Here is a 19,423-nt window from a genome sequence, read left to right on the forward strand (position 1 = left end):
ATCACAACTACATAACTTTTGAAGTAAAAAATAGTGACCCGACAGTGGTACGGCAAAGAGAATGCATAGGCTGGCAAGTCAAAAAACTTGACAGAAATAAGCTTCACAATGCAATCGGGTCGCTTGGCGAAGACGGACCATCGGCAAGAGATTTCTCAGGAGAGTTGGCAACGCTGTGTGACATCCCAATGCCAAAGAAAAGGAGTTTCAGGAACAAACAGCCTGCGTACTGGTGGAACAGCGAAATAGCGGAACTTCGTAGAGACTGTATAAATAAGCGAGGAAATACACAAGAACTGTCAAACATGGCATTATTCGAGATACACTAAGAACATGTGAGGAAAACAGAGAAAGCAAGATAGCGCTCAGAGACAAAATCAAGAAGGCAAAGAAAGAGTGCTGGACGCGGCTCCTTCACGACGTTGATCGTGACATCTGGGGCGATGGTTACAAAATCGCGATGAAGAGCCTTTTTGGATTTCCGCCACGACCTAACCTAAGCATGGAAGCAACAGAGAAGATCGTACGACATCTATTTCCGTGTCATGACGCGGTATCGTTTGCTCGCGACGATGGTGCGAAGCCTGTAGTATTCACCGTGGATGAACTAAGCAACGCTGCTGCGAAACTTAAGAACAAGAAGGCGGCAGGCCCTGGAGGGGTCCCGGCCGAAATCCTTAAGGAGCTGGTGGCGACAAACCCTGAATATGAATTAGCCACCTATAATAAGCTAGCAGAAAAAAGCTGCTTTCCAGCGGAGTGGAAGGCAGCTAGGATGTTCCTGCTGAGGAAAGGCGACCACACGCTGGAGAACCCATCGTCCTATAGACCAATCTGCCTGCTGGATGCAGAGGGAAAACTTTACGAGCAACTAGTGATTGCACGCCTGCACAGGGAAATTGAGCGTACTGGTGGTCTGTCGGCTAGGCAGTATGGCTTCAGGAGCGGTAGACAAACAGTTGATGCCATAGCAAGGGTTAGTGAAATCTCCAACAAGGCTTCAAATTTCGCGCATGCAAATCGTAGACTGGCGGTTATAATAACTCTTGATGTCCGAAATGCCTTTAATAGTGCCTCGTGGCAATTAATCCTGGAAGAATTAAGAAAGCGCCAAATAGACGAAGGCCTAATAAACTTAATGGCGTCATACCTCTCTGACAGGGAGATCCTACTGGAGGCACAGGGACAGGCAAAGGGGCATAACAAGCGGAGTACCACAGGGCTCGGTCCTTGGACCCACACTGTGGAACGTGCTCTATGATGGGCTTTTTGCGTTGGAGATGCCAAACGGAGTGACACTAATAGGGTTTGCCGACGACATCGGCATGATTGTGGTAGCAAAGAACGAGGAGCTCCTGATGTGCAACGCAAACACGGCGCTACAGAGAGTTGCGCGATAGCTCGAGCAGACACGGTTGGCCCTAGCGCCGGAGAAAACCAAAGCAGTGTTGCTAACCACAAAACGGAAGATAGGCCACGTTGTTTTCAATGTTATGGGTAGTGAGATTGGCTTGAGTGACGCTGTCAAATACCAGGGAGTATGGCTTGACAGAAAGCTAAGTTTCGCTGAGCACGTAAAGCGAACTGTGCAAAAGGCAGAAAAAACGACTTCTGCGCTGTTGTGTATATATATATATATATATATATATATATATATATATATATATATATATATATATATATATATATATATATATATATATATATATATATATATATATATATATATATATATATATATATATACATATATGCCTTTTGCACAGTTCGCTTTACTTGCTCAGCGAAACTTAGCTTTCTGTCAAGTCATACTCCCTGGTATTTGACAGCGTCACTCAAGCCAATCTCACTACCCATAACATTGAAAACAACGTGGCCTATCTTCCGTTTTGTGGTTAGCAACACTGCTTTGGTTTTCTCCGGCGCTAGGGCTAACCGTGTCTGCTCGAGCTATCGCGCAACTCTCTGTAGCGCCGTGTTTGCGTTGCACATCAGGAGCTCCTCGTTCTTTGCTACCACAATCATGCCGATGTCGTCACCAAACCCTATTAGTGTCACTCCGTTTGGCATCTCCAACGCAAAAAGCCCATCATAGAGCACGTTCCACAGTGTGGGTCCAAGGACCGAGCCCTGTGGTACTCCGCTTGTTATGCCCCTTTGCCTGTCCCTGTGCCTCCAGTAGGATCTCCCTGTCAGAGAGGTATGACGCTATTAAGTTTATTAGGCCTTCGTCTATTTGGCGCTTTCTTAATTCTTCCAGGATTAATTGCCACGAGGCACTATTAAAGGCATTTCGGACATCAAGAGTTATTATAACCGCCAGTCTACGATTTGCATGCGCGAAATTTGAAGCCTTGTTGGAGATTTCACTAACCCTTGCTATGGCATCAACTGTTTGTCTACCGCTCCTGAAGCCATACTGCCTAGCCGACAGACCACCAGTACGCTCAATTTCCCTGTGCAGGCGTGCAATCACTAGTTGCTCGTAAAGTTTTCCCTCTGCATCCAGCAGGCAGATTGGTCTATAGGACGATGGGTTCTCCAGCGTGTGGTCGCCTTTCCTCAGCAGGAACATCCTAGCTGCCTTCCACTCCGCTGGAAAGCAGCTTTTTTCTGCTAGCTTATTATAGGTGGCTAATACATATTCAGGGTTTGTCGCCACCAGCTCCTTAAGGATTTCGACCGGGACCCCTCCAGGGCCTGCCGCCTTCTTGTTCTTAAGTTTCGCAGCAGCGTTGCTTAGTTCATCCACGGTGAATACTACAGGCTTCGCACCATCGTCGCGAGCAAACGATACCGCGTCATGACACGGAAATAGATGTCGTACGATCTTCTCTGTTGCTTCCATGCTTAGGTTAGGTCGTGGCGGAAATCCAAAAAGGCTCTTCATCGCGATTTTGTAACCATCGCCCCAGATGTCACGATCAACGTCGTGAAGGAGCCGCGTCCAGCACTCTTTCTTTGCCTTCTTGATTTTGTCTCTGAGCGCTATCTTGCTTTCTCTGTTTTCCTCACATGTTCTTAGTGTATCTCGAATAATGCCATGTTTGACAGTTCTTGTGTATTTCCGTTACTTATTTATACAGTCTCTACGAAGTTCCGCTATTTCGCTGTTCCACCAGTACGCAGGCTGTTTGTTCCTGAAACTCCTTTTCTTTGGCATTGGGATGTCACACAGCGTTGCCAACTCTTCTGAGAAATCTTTTGCCGATGGTCCGTCTTCGCCAAGCGACCCGATTGCATTGTGAAGCTTATTTCTGTCAAGTTTTTTGACTTGCCAGCCTATGCATTCTCTTTGCCGTACCACTGTCGGGTCACTATTTTTTACTTCAAAAGTTATGTAGTTGTGATCACTTAACGTTTCTGTTTCAACTACTCTCCATTGTCCGATTTTCATCCTGATGCCTTCAGTCACTATGGTGAGATCAAGAATCGAACCGTAGCCTTGGCTTTGAAACGTTGGCGAGTTTCCCTGGTTTACAGTGATTAAGCCGTTGGCGGCCATCCACTCTGTGACCATTTCGCCCCTCGCGTCAGTATGCGTCATACCCCACTCCGTAGATTTGGCATTAAAGTCCCCAGCAATGATAGCCTTTTCGTTGTTGCCTTGCACCATCCTGCCGATTTCAAATAGGGCCTCGTCCAGTTGATCAATCTCGTCGTTGCCGGAGAAATAACAACTATAGATGGTAAAGTCTACCGTTTCTATAAAGCAATATCCGGAACCGCTACCCTGCCTTTTAATTGCTATGTTATTTCCAATGACTTTTATGGCAGCTTTGCACTCGTTATCCTTAACCCAGTCCTTTCTATTCTGAATGGCGAATCTGTTGGGTTCGCTTACTATCAACACATCTTGGGCTGCGCGATTTCTGTTGGTATTTATTTGGAGGAATCTGATGATTGTGTGGGTGCGGTTGTTTTCTTTGGTGCTACCGCCGCCTGCACTTTTGATGGGCATCTAGGGGAGCCGGTTTGATGGCCCTCTGCTTTACATTGGAGGCAGAATGGTTTATTCGAGCTTTGTGGCCCTCGTGCCCACATTTCCGACATAGTTTTTCTCTATCTGGCCCTTTACATTGCGACTTGACATGCCCTAATCCCCAGCATCTAAAGCATCGGTCTTCTCTCTGCCTTTCGTAAATTCGGCAACTAGTCCAGCCGATTTTTATCGTCTTAAGATTGATAAGTTTTTCTGCTTTCGCCTCGCTTACAATTAGGGTGGCATTTTGCCTGCCTCCGTAAGCTGGTCTGAGAGCTCTTACGTCTACATTACTGGGTTGGTGCCCGTTGCCTTAGAAACAGCCTCTTTGATCTCGTCAGTTGTAGTAACTTCGTCTAGGTCTTTAACGTGGAGAACTTTTTTGCTTTTTAGCAAATGTGCAGTGGCCCCGGGTGCCTTTTCACCAATTTCCCTTTTTAGCAGTTCAGCTCGATCGGATCCATTATTGACGGTAAGTAAGACTTGGCCGTTTCTTGTTTTGCTAAGTTGTCCACTGTCGACGCCTATGGCGCTAGGATCTACAGCAGTTTTAACGGCCTTAAGGAGGTCCGCAAAGCTCGTGTCTTTCATTTCTATCAGCAGCGCATCTTCCTTGGGTTTCCTCGGATTCGTCTCTTTGTTGCGTTTTATATGCTGGCTTGGCTGGTACTGTTCTCGTCGAATTTTTGCAATACGTACTGTCGTATCGCAGAATAAGAACTGCAGCATTCGTGTCATTATGGTTCCGGTGATCTCATCGTTATCGAGAATCGCTATATTAGTTCTATCCTGTTTTATGACTTGGATTTTGATCCTGCGTAGAGCCTCGAACATCTCTGAGTCGCCCACTTCTGACTGAGTGAATTTTCCACTAACGTCAGGAAAGCCCACGGAGTGCACCATGATGGCAACTTCACCTTCTCTCTTGTTTTGAGACGTAAGACCATGTTTGGCCCCAAATTTGTCTATTGTTCTCTTGATCTCTTTGTTGCGTGACTCCAATTTAGTATTACACGGCAGAATTAAGTCCCACTCCGTTGCGGTGTCTTGCGCTGGTCCCTCGATACTTTCCAAATCGTAAAATACGTTTCCTTCCCAGTCCTCTTCACTGATGGACTGGTAGCACTCGAAAGTCTCCTCTTTTTTGAGCTGCGGTTGTCTCAAGACTCTTTTTTCCGCTCGTGCACACGCGTCACATTTTATGGTCTCTGATCTTTCTTGTCGTTTGTCGTTCTGTTCCGTTTTCATAGCGTTGACCTGCATTCGCAGTTCATCATTTTCTAGACGAAGTTTCTTTTCTGCTTCAGTATTTGTACTCACATCATGCAACCATTTTTCGATATCCATCGCACGGAGCTTCTCTGTTAAGAAGGATAGTTTGCCACTGATCTCACAGTATTCCTTTTTTGGTTTATATGCTTCTTTGATTATTCTTTCCATAGTTCTTACCTGTGCGAATACTTTGTCTAAGGTGTGGACAAGGTCCTTGTTCACATTTTTGCTTGTTGAGTTATCGGGTTCCCTCCAGTCTCTTTCTTTTAGCTGCATTTTCCGTGATAGGGCCTTCTGTTTGGTGGGCCAATAGATCACTAGCTTCTGGGAGCGGGAAGGTTCTCCGTCTCGGTGGTGTTCTTTGAATAGAGTCTCTTCTTTGAAACGGGTTTATCTCTTCGTATCCAGTAGCAAAAATACTCTCCTCAGCCTGGAATACCACTGAGGGTGAGCCGCAGTCGCTGGCTGACGGTCCAGTGGGGCCTGCTTCACTACCCCTGTTCTGGACCGGTACTAGGCATCCGAAACCTTGCACCGTACTCTTCTGCCTTCCGTTGGACATATCCGTTTTTTTACGCATTTTATACCTATCTGCCAGGTAGAAATATAAATAGGTGAAAAGGAGAGACCCCTAGCTCTCGCAACCTAATAGCGTCGGGGTCGGAAAAATACCAAGAGTTGGCCTAGGGGGGCCGATAGGAAAGATGAAAAGGAGAGAGAGCCCCAAACAAGATAAGTTGAAACAGAATGAGGCTCAGCTAGGGTACCTCGGGTTCGCCAGGCCCGTACCCACCAGTTGTGAGCCCCCGAGGGCATATATATATATATATATATATATATATATATATATATATATATATATATATATATATATATATATATATATATATATATATATATATGCAAATATCTTGAGGGGCTGAGACAATGTTGTCAGTGGTGGTAATTTTTTCATGTGTTCAAAAGTATAGGCAAATTAGAAATTTATTAAAATTTACTTTAACAAAATAATACTTTTAAATAGTACTTCTTTTAATAATAGCGATTTGTAAGCGGTCTGTAAGAAATGTCTTTTTTCATGGTGTCAACATTACAACGAATAAACAAACGCTTGCGCCAATGTAGGGGAGTTTTTAACCTCGATTTCATGCGCATCCTGTACTACGTCTGTGTCTGTTTATTTTTTGTGAGAAAAGTAACTTTTTCATCGTAAAATAGTTTGTTATACAACAAGTGTGGTAATCGGCATTTGAGTCGGGAACTTATTTGGCACGAGTGGAACAAGTCCTAAATAGTTTACCAAACGAGTTGCATACTATACTTTTTCCACGACTATTAGTTTTAGGGTACATTTTTCCAAAACAACACAAATACATTCACTAACATATCCGTCAGAATTGAAAAACGTCAAAAATTTAATTCATAGGTAATATCTTCGAAAACAATCTATTGCTCCCAAACCCATTTGATAATATCACGGAAATGTCCGAAGTAGTTTGAAACCATAGGAAACGAACGAGTAGTGTTAGAATGACACTTTCCTCAACCTAAATGGGCAGACAATTGCCTATTTTAGAGCAAGGAGTAGAAAAGTTGTTTTTGGATATTACTATTACAAAAACTTATCAAAAATGGTAAAATATTGGACGTTTGTGCAAAAAACTTGGCCATTTCGTATGTATGCAGCCAAATCCAAGTCGTGTTTTAAAGGCCGATGTACTTGATTTCTTGTTTTGGTTGGGTATTTATACTTTATGCTTGGGTATGCTTAGTATATATTGTAGATTATGCAAATATCACTAAATTTTGAAATATAACATATTTTGTTTGGGGGTAAAGTACAAACGCGAATCGGTCTATATGTGGCTTGGAAAAGTAAGAACTATTTTAAAATTGCGACAAATTCATTCATGCCAAGGAGCTTTTGAAAAACCTTGTTTTCTTCCACTTCAGGGAAAATACGATGCAATATCCCGTCAAGATACCTTGGGCTAAATTTTTCCATTTCATATTCACAGAAAAAGGCCTCGCCTATTCTTGTATCACAATTTTCAGTTACCAAATAGTGTTAAATGGACAGAAAGCCTTAACACTAAAAACATTTAAAAAAAGTCAAATAATCTGCTACTAGAGATAAAACCATACACAGCACAGATATTTCTTGACCACAGATTTTAAAACGTTAACTTGGACCATCTTCATGTATTTTTTATTCCGTATATTTGACGGGTACTAACTTAGGTGCATGATATTATTAAATGTACATCTATTTGCATTCTGATATAAATGTTACATTATGTAGGTTGCCAATTACCAGTTAGTAATATCCATAAACATCTTCAGAAGAGATCGTTTCATTTTTCTAATACGATACAATGTATCCGCTGCTAAGAAAATATAAACTACGCTACTCCAATGCGCCATATCTAGAAACTTAAAATTTTACTGCTATATATTGGCTGGATTCATCGAATGGAGGACAATAAAACGTTGCCATAGTTTAAGGTCTTCGAAAACCAATAAAAGCAATTCTGAGTGGGATAGTTAAAGAAGGATTTGTTTTCGTTAGTTTGACATTTCTGTGGCGGTATCAGGTCATAAAATAAAAGACCCCAGGGTTGGAATATGATTTAATCATTTTTGGGATGGAGTCGAAAGTTATGAAATGGCCAATGCAACACAAGCGGAAGTTTTATATTATTATTGATGATTTGGATTTTACGGTGTAGAATATGATAGTAATTAATATAGGAATCGGCACAAGAGACGAATAACAATAACAATATAACAAACGATTTGAGATATGACCCAAGATTCTTTTTTTATATATAGGCAGAATGACTTTCTCTTATTAATTAGAATGAGAAACAAAATAATTAAGTTTTTCAGCTTTGAAAACTATGGTATATTAATTTTAAATTAATTAATTAATTCAATTTTCTTACTTTCATTTGCTGAAGTGGTTGCTCTATATTGGATTAATAAGGTATCTGCACTCTCTGTGTAAGTTTTTAAGAGTTGAGATGCTATGGAGTAGTTCATCGAAATAGGCTAAACTCTCATCCGAATAAACTTAATATAATTCACAATTAATCACATTTATCTATTTTGCATTGAAACAAGATAAAAAATTATTTGGAGTTACAAGAATAATACCATCACAAAAACTAATTATATTTAATAATTTTGTTACAATTACAACTTTTAACAAACGAGAAAATTGTAAACTAAATGTAGAATTTATATTATTTGTAGTTGTTTTCATGACTGGAAAAAATGAAACTGTCTTTTCAAAATTATACGGAATTGATAAATTTTATAACATGCTATCCATTCCTGTTTGTAATAAAACAAAGTAATAAAAAAAAACAAAAAATCGTTCGGACGAAAAGCCGTAATCAACCGAAAAAATAAACACTTTGTATTTATTGTAGTACTTTGTAGTTTTATGAAGTTCGCAGCCAATAAAATCGTAATGGAAAGCAGGGCGTGTAACTTTTAATTGCACGTTAACACAAAAATGTTTGTTTTTAATGTACCGTGTGATATGGCGATTTTACGATAGAAAGAGAGCTGCTCCAGATTATCGCAAAAATAAAAGGTTCATGGCAATAGAACAAACACTATTTTATTATTTGGTTTCGTAAATCGCTTGATACATTTCTCTATGAATAAATTCGACAAAGAACAAAGAATAAAACAAAATTAATGAATTAAAATTAAATTCACTAGCTAACACACCAACTAACCCACCAACATATTTGCTATTCCCTACTCTAAAATACCCACCCCGGTTAGCGCAAAGTATCACTTTAAAACGTCAGTTTTATTAAACGCTATTGCGAGCCAGTTTGGGCAGTACTTTAGTCACAGATAGACTTAAAGCACTGATGTTTTTTTTTCAAAGAAACTTCCGCAAGCGGTGAAACTTGTAGGTACACTTCTGCATTTATCTTGCATCGGATAGTGACCCTACTCTGCTCTCTCTTCCAATCAGGATTCGGTCCTCCGTAAAGAAATTAAACACCGGTGGGTACCGGTAACGTTTTTGCTTTACACTCCCCGATCTTATTTTAACATCCTACGGCACCATGCACAACAAGTGGCGTTCCATCCCACTTCTCTTGCCAACGGCAGATATTTAAGGTGCATGCAGAGCAATCGACCCTCAGTTTCAAAAGAAGTCAGCAGCATGTTTGGGAAAACGTCAGCAAGACGGAGTCAATACCTGAGGAAGAAAAAATTAAAAAGAAGTGTAGCTACACTGACGGTATTTTCATATTTTTCCGTTCTGATGGTGACGTTATCCTTCATTTAGTCAATTTGTTGCTATTTTTTTGCAAAATTTTACTAATAGTAGTAGACAAAATTTTGTATTCGTGTGCTCGCTAATCCAAGGACCATTGAACTGCTTCCAAATAAATACTTGTTGTTGGTTTTCACAAATTTAATTTTCACACTTGAACCCACATTTAATACACTTTGCATTAATTGCTCTTAAGCAAAAAAACTTAGTGTCTATACCAAACCAGAAGTGGAAAGCCAATCTCGTGAAATATATGCTTGTTCAGGGTATATTCCGCTATTAGGAGGGCTAGTTCCGCGGTTAGATGTTAGATGATGCTATTTGGATCATAAAATATGTCTTTTTCTCGCCTCATTAAGTATACTATACCACAGGTTAATAAACTTCTTGAGACAATTGTTTATTGTGTTTACTCATGACTAAAGTGCCTTCATTCAAAGTTATCGTCAATAGTAATTAGTTATCAATCTTCCTTTCGTTTACAATTTCGGCGCTGATCTAGCCAACAGCATCTTTTAATATCCCATTTCCTTACAGATCATGTGAGGAACAGCCGATGTTATTGTTAATGTTTTTGACTTGGTATTCACGATAGTCCTCTAAATGCAACAGTAACGTTTTTCTGTATTTGTATTTTTTCCAGCTATCAAGTAAGCCTGAACGCTTTGCCTGTTTGATGTTAATAATAATATACAGATGCTTAGTATTACGTGGGACTATGTAGTACTAATGGAAAATGCATTATCATCGATTGAGTAGGGCTGTAAATACAGTATCCCTAATTGAAACTTGATTATACATTAAGTACAGAGCAAAGCAAAAGAAGATAGCAGCAGATGCCAAAGTTATCTTCTTAGAAAAAACAAAATCGCAGTTGACAGGGTGACTAAAAGATTTCATGCATAGCACAAACAAACAGAAGAAAGAAACGATTATCACATTAAAACAACACGTAAACAGGCTGTTTGGATTGCCTCCGAAAAATTGTTTAAATACACTCAGAAATTTTTCTTGATAATATGATGTTGATTATGCAAAATATGCAAACGATGAAATAGCACGAACCTTGAAACGTCTGCGTCAGAATGAATTTTCGCCGGAGTAGAAACTTTAAGCAAATAAAAAAAATTATGTTGAATATAGCGGAAATGTTCCTAAATCAACATCATCAAACTCCGTTGTTGTGGATTGCGAGATATAAGAAACTTTAAACACATTAACAGTTTTGCGACTTCCGGAAAGTTCCCAGTCCCAGCAGCTTATTAAAATATTTATTTAGTGGCTATCTTTTCGAGAATTTGCCTCTGACGATTGTTTTAATTTTGCAGATTCCGCACGCCAAGCGTGTTTGGGGCCAAACAGAAGATTCTCCCACCACATTAAATTCGTCATCATCCTCCATACCATCTCCGACTCCTCCATCCAGTATTGAAATATTGGCTATATATGTTATACCTGGGATTGGTAATTCGATCAGAGTGATATGGGGTGCTGATACCGACAGAGAAATGGGAAACTTTACTTTCGGATTATTTTACGGGGAAGATGAAGGAGAGTTTAACTGTAAGTCGGTGGCGGTTAAAATGTGTAGGCGTAATTGATTGATTTTATTTTATATTTTGTCGTATTATCATTATAATTATTACGACTTATCTCGACAGGAATTAAGTGGCGAAAAGTTAAAATTGGTTTTTGCTGGAACAACATTTCCCATGTCGTTACGAGGGAAAAGACTGCAAGTTTATCGTTTAAATTTGTCGTAAATCAAATTGCCGATTTGGCGCAAAACGGAAAGGACTATTACACAATTTATTAAGGACCTCAATTTACAGCATAATAAATTTCATTTTACAAGACCTTGAATATTAATTTCCGTTCGTGAACCCAAATTTTCCGTTTAAAATGTAAGAAGATTTATCGAACCACCTGTTTTCCGACGACCTTGTTTTGTTGAGTGACATTATTTTGAAGTCTGTTTAAAACGTCCAACACTCTCAACAGCAGGGCAATGCTGAGCATTTGCCGGTCCTATCAAGTGGTTCGTTGAACTTGCTTCTAATCCAATTAAACAAAAGTAACTTAAGTTCAGTTGAGATTATAAATGAAGCTATAAAAATTCTTTGCGAAAAAATATACCTACTAACTAACCAATATGATAACTTTAGTATAAACGTTTAGAACCTACATTTATATGATTTTTTTCTTGTAAGAGATAGTAGCATTCAGATAATATTAATGAACACCAGTATTTCTACTTATTATTTAGTTAATCAGAAACCTACAAGACACTTGTTTGTTTGTTACTTTAAAAAGCAGACAAAAGAAAGAAAACCCTTAAAATATGGAATTTCCTCACTAAAAACGAGACAAGAAAGTGACATTTCTGAATTTGTATCAGCAATTGCCACTGGTATTTTGAACTACACTTTCATTATATACGGATACCTACACAAACAAACATGTTTTACGCACAAAGCAATAGGTAAGGATTTTATTTATTTAATCCGGGGTTATCGAATTGAGGGCGGCTTGTAGGCTCACATTTGTTGATGCAATGCTATTTGCATGAGCAGAGTATTTTGGATATCTACTTTTATTACATTACAAAGGATATCCAAAAGGGTTTCTTATATATCATAAAACGGTTCCCAAGTGGAAATCCAGAGATTATTTTGTCTGCTAATCAAGTCGATTTTTAATAACGTATTAGCCTTTGTTTTATTTTGAATCTAGCAAGACAGTCGGGACCCTTCAAAAATCTGATTTGTAAAATTCGATCGAAAGTAATACCGAGTATTCCTTTGACTCAGTTTATTTTTAATCAAAAACATAATAGAAGATAAATAACGATAAAGTATTTTCAATTTTTCTGTACTGATAGAATCGGCTCAGGTCAGTTAATTATGGCTACTAGACATGTAGAGGCCCTGTCTATGCTAATAGTATAGGAACTCGTGAAGCAACTATGTAAGAAAGTTTCGAAAAGGTCTGTTCAATATGCGCATGCGCGCGAGATTTGAAATTTCGTTTCGTTTCATTCGTTCGACCCATAAGGCCTTGCGGCTTCCAACAACCAACATGGCCAGGTCGTCATTGTTTGGATGCTGCATTTTTACCGCAGTATTTTCTTATTATTATGTCGAAATCTCATTAAACATGTAGGCAAAAAAGGAATTAAGGTGTAGAAAGCGTTGTTAAAAGAATTAGCGACAAGTGCATGGTTAATATTATGCTGAATTACTGCTTACTGCTACTCCTTAGTATAATTCTGTAAGTAATTTGGCGTTTTGGTTCTTTAAACCATATGGACACGATACCAGCTATTTTTTCCCGAATTTGTGCCTGTAATCGGCACAAAAAGTTTGATTCTAAAAACTTATAGGTGTAACCTCTATTGAAAATGTAAATAAAGTCGAATTCACCAAGTGTAACTCTTAAAAATGTAAATATAAGTAAATACATATAAGGTACTAGACATCGCACAGGATACATCTAAGTTGAAAAAATGTTCAACAAGCACCTCCTATAGACAGAACGCTCATTCTGTCGTCGCAAGTCTAGTAATTGCAGAATGTTTCGCCTTCCAAATTTATAATTATGAAAAGTGCCTATGAACAATTTCGTTAAAAAACTGTAGGTATTGCAAAATATAACCAAGAAAATTAAGAACTAGTATAAAAAAAGTCAATAATCAATTATCCCTTAATGTACAAGAATTGCACCGAAATCAGTTTTAGAGAATTAATTAGTTAATATAATTAGTATATATTGGATTTTATTCAGCACTTCAAAAAAACATCATCATTTCTCTCGTTTCTAGTATTGGGATTATGAATTTTTCTTATACACCCAAAAGTTATTATATATGCGTGGTAAAAACATTTGTGCAAGTTTATCCATTTAAATTTAACAAACGCTAAAAAGTCGTTTATTGTCTCAAAATTTAAAAACATGAGATGATCTCCTATTAAGAAATATTGGTTTCCAGATTCAAAAAAAGAAGATAAAACCAATAAAAGAATGGTTCATTCATAATACATTTAACTATTGTTAATTATTCGTTGCATAACTCAAGTAAAAATTACATTAAGCCTAAATTCAATTCAAAATTAAAATCAGCTTCATTTTGCTTGCTGACAATATGTTACTGTCCTTCAGTTCTTTTAAAAAACTGATTACCGCTGTTTATTTTGTGCCTGGCTCCTCTGTAACTTGTAATGTTGTTTATACGACCATTGCTATCTGCTCTAGTTTTACCTAGGAAAGAAATTATTATTATGTCTTTTTGAAAAATAAAGCCCAAAAACGCCCCCCTTTCAACAAAAATCATATCAATCAAGTCTACAAAAAAAAATGGAATAGAGAACATAACTTTGGACTGATCCCAAGTTATTGAGCTATTGATGAAATATAATCCAAAAACTGGTGGTACTTACGACGACCCAAAGACATAGTTTACTCTCGAGCTAAGCAAGGGTTGGGAAAATAGTCGAAGACTAATCAAGATCTCTTCTTCCCAAGTTGCGCATATAATATTTTTCCTACTCAAGCAGATTTCCAAAATCAATTTTATTGATAGAACTGTTTCTGTTTAATCAGTATTGCAAGCACAAATTATACAAGTTTGTGAGTGTGAGTCGTATATAAACCACATTTAACTCTTTTAAAATGACTGGTACATAAGTCAGCACTTACCCGTGTATAGGCACATTCTTTTCCTTACAGTTTTGACCACAAACAACAAGTTTTTCACAATAAACACGAAAATCGGAGATAATCACAAACATCAAAAATGAAAACAACAATGGCACAAACTGTTAGTATTCTCTGACAATAGTAATTACCTAGCTCGGTGTTGCCAATTATATTCGGATTTCAGAGACTGATTTTGCGTTCTTTTAAAAATTAGTCATTTTTTTCAAAAAATTACTGTAATGTCACAACTCAGTCAGTTGGGAGTGACGCATACGTACAAGAGAGTATGGTAGTATTTTCTTATAGCTATATGATTCTGACAGATAGGAAAGTAATATATATATGTATTTCTATTTAGATTGTCCATATGGAAGCTTTATTACGTTTTTGGGTACAAATCTGCTGGTCTGTAGCTGTATTTTTTTTTATATACATTTGACTATCGGCAAATTGGACAGAGTCTGAAGTATATATCCACGTTTCACTCTGCATGATAAAAAATTGTGTGCATTGACCGAACTATCTGATATATTTGCGATAAAAATACTTTTTTTCGGATGGAAAACAAATATGCATTCCGTGTCGTGTTGTGTGCTTAAATTGCAGTTTTATTTTTTTAACGGAATTTAAATGCAACACGGACGACAAATATTGAACACGTGAATATCGAATTAACTGAAAATGCATTTCAGTTAATTCTTATTTTCGGTAGGTTTTTAAGATATTATTTTGACTTTGGTTAGTTTTGTTACCGTTATAATTTAAATTACTTTTTCAAATTCAGAGTAATCCATTAAACTGGATTACGATTGAACAGAATTATATACAATATAGGATCAGTTTTTGGCAAGTCGAACTTGCTGACGTTTCGCCAATCATCCTGTTGGCTTCTTAACAGAGCTTGACTGAAACTGCTCTGAAGCTCTGAAGAAGCCAACAGGATGATTGACGAAACGTCAGCAAGTTCGACTCAGCAAAAACCGACGCAGGAGGAATCCAGAAGTTTTGTAAAAAGTATTACAGTAGCCTGGGGAAGTTTCTTTGAAAAATTAATATAGGACCAGGTTAGCCTGAATTTTTTCTGATTAACTCAGAATGAACAATCAGTCAAATTTGGATATTTTTAATCTAAATTTAGACTTTTAACTTGGGAAAAATATTTAACCTAACCAAAATTAAAATAATTTCTGAAATGGAAGGAAATAATTATTAACATTTTTTGAAACAAGTTAGACACTTGCAGTAGGACATCCAAGGAATGTACTCTCGGTATCATCAGCCTAATAGTCAAACACTCATCTTGAAATGTCTTACGGTTTACTAGGGTAGCCCAACCAAGTTTCAGTCCGTCAGCTAAATGGATTAACTACTAGTAAACATAAGAAAACATAAGAAAATATATTTCTGCAGTGTTTCTAATAATGTTTGCTCCACGCGACAAACAAATTACTAAAAGCACATTTTTATATCAATTACTTGGTCAATGTCATGGAGGAAAATTTGAAAATTTCGTATTGAAAACACGAGAACTAGAGTTAGATGAAAAAATATTGGAAAGTCAATTAAAAAAAATGTTTACAATGATATTTTCGAAACGTATACGAAATTTAAAACAAAAATAACGAGATCGATCACAAAAACTTTTCACATTTCTTGCAAATCAAAAAATTTCCCGTAAATCCCCGAGATCACAGCGTTCAGCAAAACAGCTATTAAGGAAATCCGCTATTTTTTTTTTCTTGTTGACATATATATCTTCCATTCTTTACTCCACATTTCCATAAAATTTCTATTGCTCACTCTTTAAGTCGAGAATCCATAAAAGTTCAACGGCATTATAGGCCAGAAAGTTCATGCTGCCCATTATTAATTACCCCCACGCTTAGAAACTAAATATTATATTTGTGTGGAAAAATTGAAAAAACTTCGCAAATTTAATTGAGTATATTTAATTTTGTCTTGTTGTTACTTTTCTTTTGTTTTAACTTACATAATTAATTTGTTACCTTTGGAAGATTAATTAATTAAAATAATCTGGCTGTTCGTAAGTTATGTAATCCCGATCGACAAAGGAATTTGGTTTTTCAGTTTGGAAATCTGTATCAAAAGCCGCTTGAAGATCAATTTTTTTCAGCTAAGACATGCGGATCATTTTCGATTACGTCACTATACGTGACGTAACTGCACAATTGCTCTGACTGGACTTTAGCTGTTTCCACTTTATCCAGTCAACCACTTATATAATGAATGTATCCAAATATGTTGAAGCTGTCTTTTAAATAAAAAATAAATTGTAGTTTCTTTGCCTCTTACTCTCGATTGGACCGTATGATTTATTCTCGACAAGATTTCTAAGAATACACTACTAATCATATTAAAAGCTACTTGGATTAATTTTTAATCCCAGTAGTGATTTATATTCACATTTTCTAGGCTAAAACACATTCATAATCAAAAACTCGGGTACCGCTGGGAATTCTATAATACTTTTTATTGCAATTGAGAACCCACTCAGGACACTCTTGACTCGTACTTGAAAGGTTTATGACTTTAGATATCCCCTTTGATGGAAACCTTTGATCCTTATCCGTTCCAAGCAGCTTGTAATGTGAGGATTGCTATTAAGCGGAACCACCAAAGATTGGGTGACTTCTACGATCAGGTGTTGCAACGCCACAGTCTAAAGTTAGAAAACGGCTAAGTGACTCTTGATAAGTTTAATTTTACATCAATAATTTTGAATACAAATCATAATTTGATATAGGAACGAAATACGATGATTAGTATTTGAGTTCGATCAACTTACAGTCTAAAAATGTGGGTACAAAATTGAATAAAGTAGGATGAAAAAGTATTAAAATTACCTATGAAAAACTTTCTTACAGACTAGGATAACCGAATAAAAATTATAAATGAGCAATTATTTTTACATTTTTAAAACATACAAAACATACTTGTAGTGACTACCAAATCTCCATCAGACCTGCAACCGTGATATTCAATTTCAGGAAAATGTTATATTTCGGGTAAACTGTTTTGGTTGCAAACTTTAGTAAGTTTGTATCACGTCTTGCCATTTTTAGCAGAATTCATCCTTGGAGAACATTTTAATGTTTCTATTACGTGGTAATTTTTTTTATATTATCCTATGACCTATATTGTAACTTGTAGAACCGAGATTTATACCCTTTTATTATTTTTATTTATTTTGCCAAAAGAATATCGGTCAGTCCTGGTTACGCAAAAGAAGGCTTATAAATCGTGTTGAACACACTTTTTAAATACTTTCGATAATACAATATTTTTCACTACTAACGTATTATAATTTGTAACACTGGCAGAAGCTTTTATTTTAAGAATTTCGTTGTTTGCTTTTTTTATTCTGAAAGTAGAGTTATATGGCCGCTTATAATGAGCATGTTAATAAAGAATAGTATCGCAAGATATATGCTTATTCAGCAACTCTAATTATATAAATAACGCGCATTATTCATACGATAGGACAATCTGTAAGTCGCTTTGCGTCAGTAAACATTGTGTGTTACGTGTATTATAAAATAGGTTTTAAAAATACGAATTTCACATTTTGAAATAAAATTGTGGCTTTATTTAAATTTATAAATATATATAAAATTTGTAAATAGTAAACGTAATATGTTCTTTAACTAAAGCTGATAAATTATTTACCTCCGACAATGTGGCATATTTTTGAGAAGTTTATGGCTGTTATTGGAATAAATGAATTGGATGGAGTACATATAAACTACCAACTGTGTTTTAATAGGGTTCCAGTCCACCTCTGTTGACATGTCAAAGACAGAGCGCTTTGACCAGGCAGCTCCATTACGTTTTCGTAATTTCATTTCCCATTCTGTAGGCTGTCGACAGTTTGACGGAAAAATTTTCCCATGTTTATTTCTCACAACCAACTTTCCGAGGTTCACAGCAAATACATAGGAAATAAAGAGCCAACATATATGGCTCTAAAAATAAATTTATTAACTTTTCAATTAATTTAGTAAGTATTAATTTTCATATGATTTTAGATCCAAAGTTGACTACATCCAACTTGAGCGTAATAGTTGAAGATCTCGAATATTGTACGAGATATAGTTTTGCTGTGACCTTGGATGACGGTGGCGGCTTCGACATATCTAAAATTAATCCGAATCTAGTAAGAAGTATTGTAACTGGAATTGATCCTTTGGCAGCACCAACAAATTTGACGGTATGTAATAAATATCAATAAATTTTAACTGTTTTTTTAAATAGTTTGTTTAGCGAAGAAAAAAATGGAAAGAGTTGGAAGTATATGTTTATACTTATATATTATATTATATATTATGTCAATGCAGTGTTGAATTTTGTTGGAAATTAAACATTATTCATTGACAATCAGGAACTGTTCCATTAGGAGCTTCTACAAACTATAGTATTAGGCAGAATTGTACAAAAATCTCGTACTAGTTGCTTGTAACTAGGAACACAAGCAAAAATTGGTTGTTAATGTCGTGATGGATAATTTTTAGTGGTGGTAAGGAAAAACATAAACGATTCAATTCAAGGTGTAAAATGCACAATAGGGAACAATGTCGAAGGTATATTGCTCTTTAGTATTTTTCAATACCCTTAGTGCTCAAACTTCCCAAACTGATTTGAGTAAATTAAATTCATTCTGTTAAAACAATACCTTGTTTTTAAAGTACGAAAAATGCTCCATTTTTGTTTTTTCCAACAAAACAAAAAAACCCATAAACATTTAATTTTAAACTGAATAACGTAGACCTAAAATGCGTCAGCTACGACCAAGGTATCTATGTTTAAAAAAATCGTTATGCCTTTTTAGAATTTTGCTTATTGCTTCAAGTTTGTTGTTCAACTGTAATTTCAATAGAGTTTTTATATCATATACCAGACTAAACATTATAAAAAATAAATGTAGAAAAAAATTATGTTAAGGAATGTTGAAGAACAAAAAAAAAATTGCATTGGGCCGACCGTTGCTTTAAATCACAGATATAATATTTATAGCCATTGTCTTACTTATAAACGAAATTTAGAATTTTAGAAAAAAAAAACAGATTCTCTAGAAAACAGACCTAAATACTTGATTTTTGTTGGGTCCATAAAATTGTAAATTATATGTATAGGATGAATCAACGATAGAG

At 36.6% G+C, this 19,423-nt stretch overlaps 1 protein-coding gene across 3 annotated transcripts in view; it reads left to right on the forward strand.

Annotated features, from left to right (window-relative positions):
- LOC132708052 (uncharacterized) overlaps positions 1-19,423 on the forward strand; it is a 122,709-nt gene that overhangs the window by 18,119 nt on the left and 85,167 nt on the right. For all 3 annotated transcript variants that reach the window (XM_060680159.1, XM_060680157.1, XM_060680156.1), the window contains exons 2-3: positions 10,889-11,123; positions 18,302-18,483. In XM_060680159.1, the coding sequence (XP_060536142.1) occupies positions 10,889-11,123; positions 18,302-18,483 (417 nt within the window). The remainder of the gene's footprint in view (positions 1-10,888; positions 11,124-18,301; positions 18,484-19,423) is intronic.

The sequence above is a fragment of the Cylas formicarius genome, unplaced genomic scaffold (assembly GCF_029955315.1).
Source record: "Cylas formicarius isolate icCylForm1 unplaced genomic scaffold, icCylForm1.1 PGA_scaffold_10__41_contigs__length_53128322, whole genome shotgun sequence".
NCBI lineage: Eukaryota > Metazoa > Arthropoda > Insecta > Coleoptera > Brentidae > Cylas > Cylas formicarius.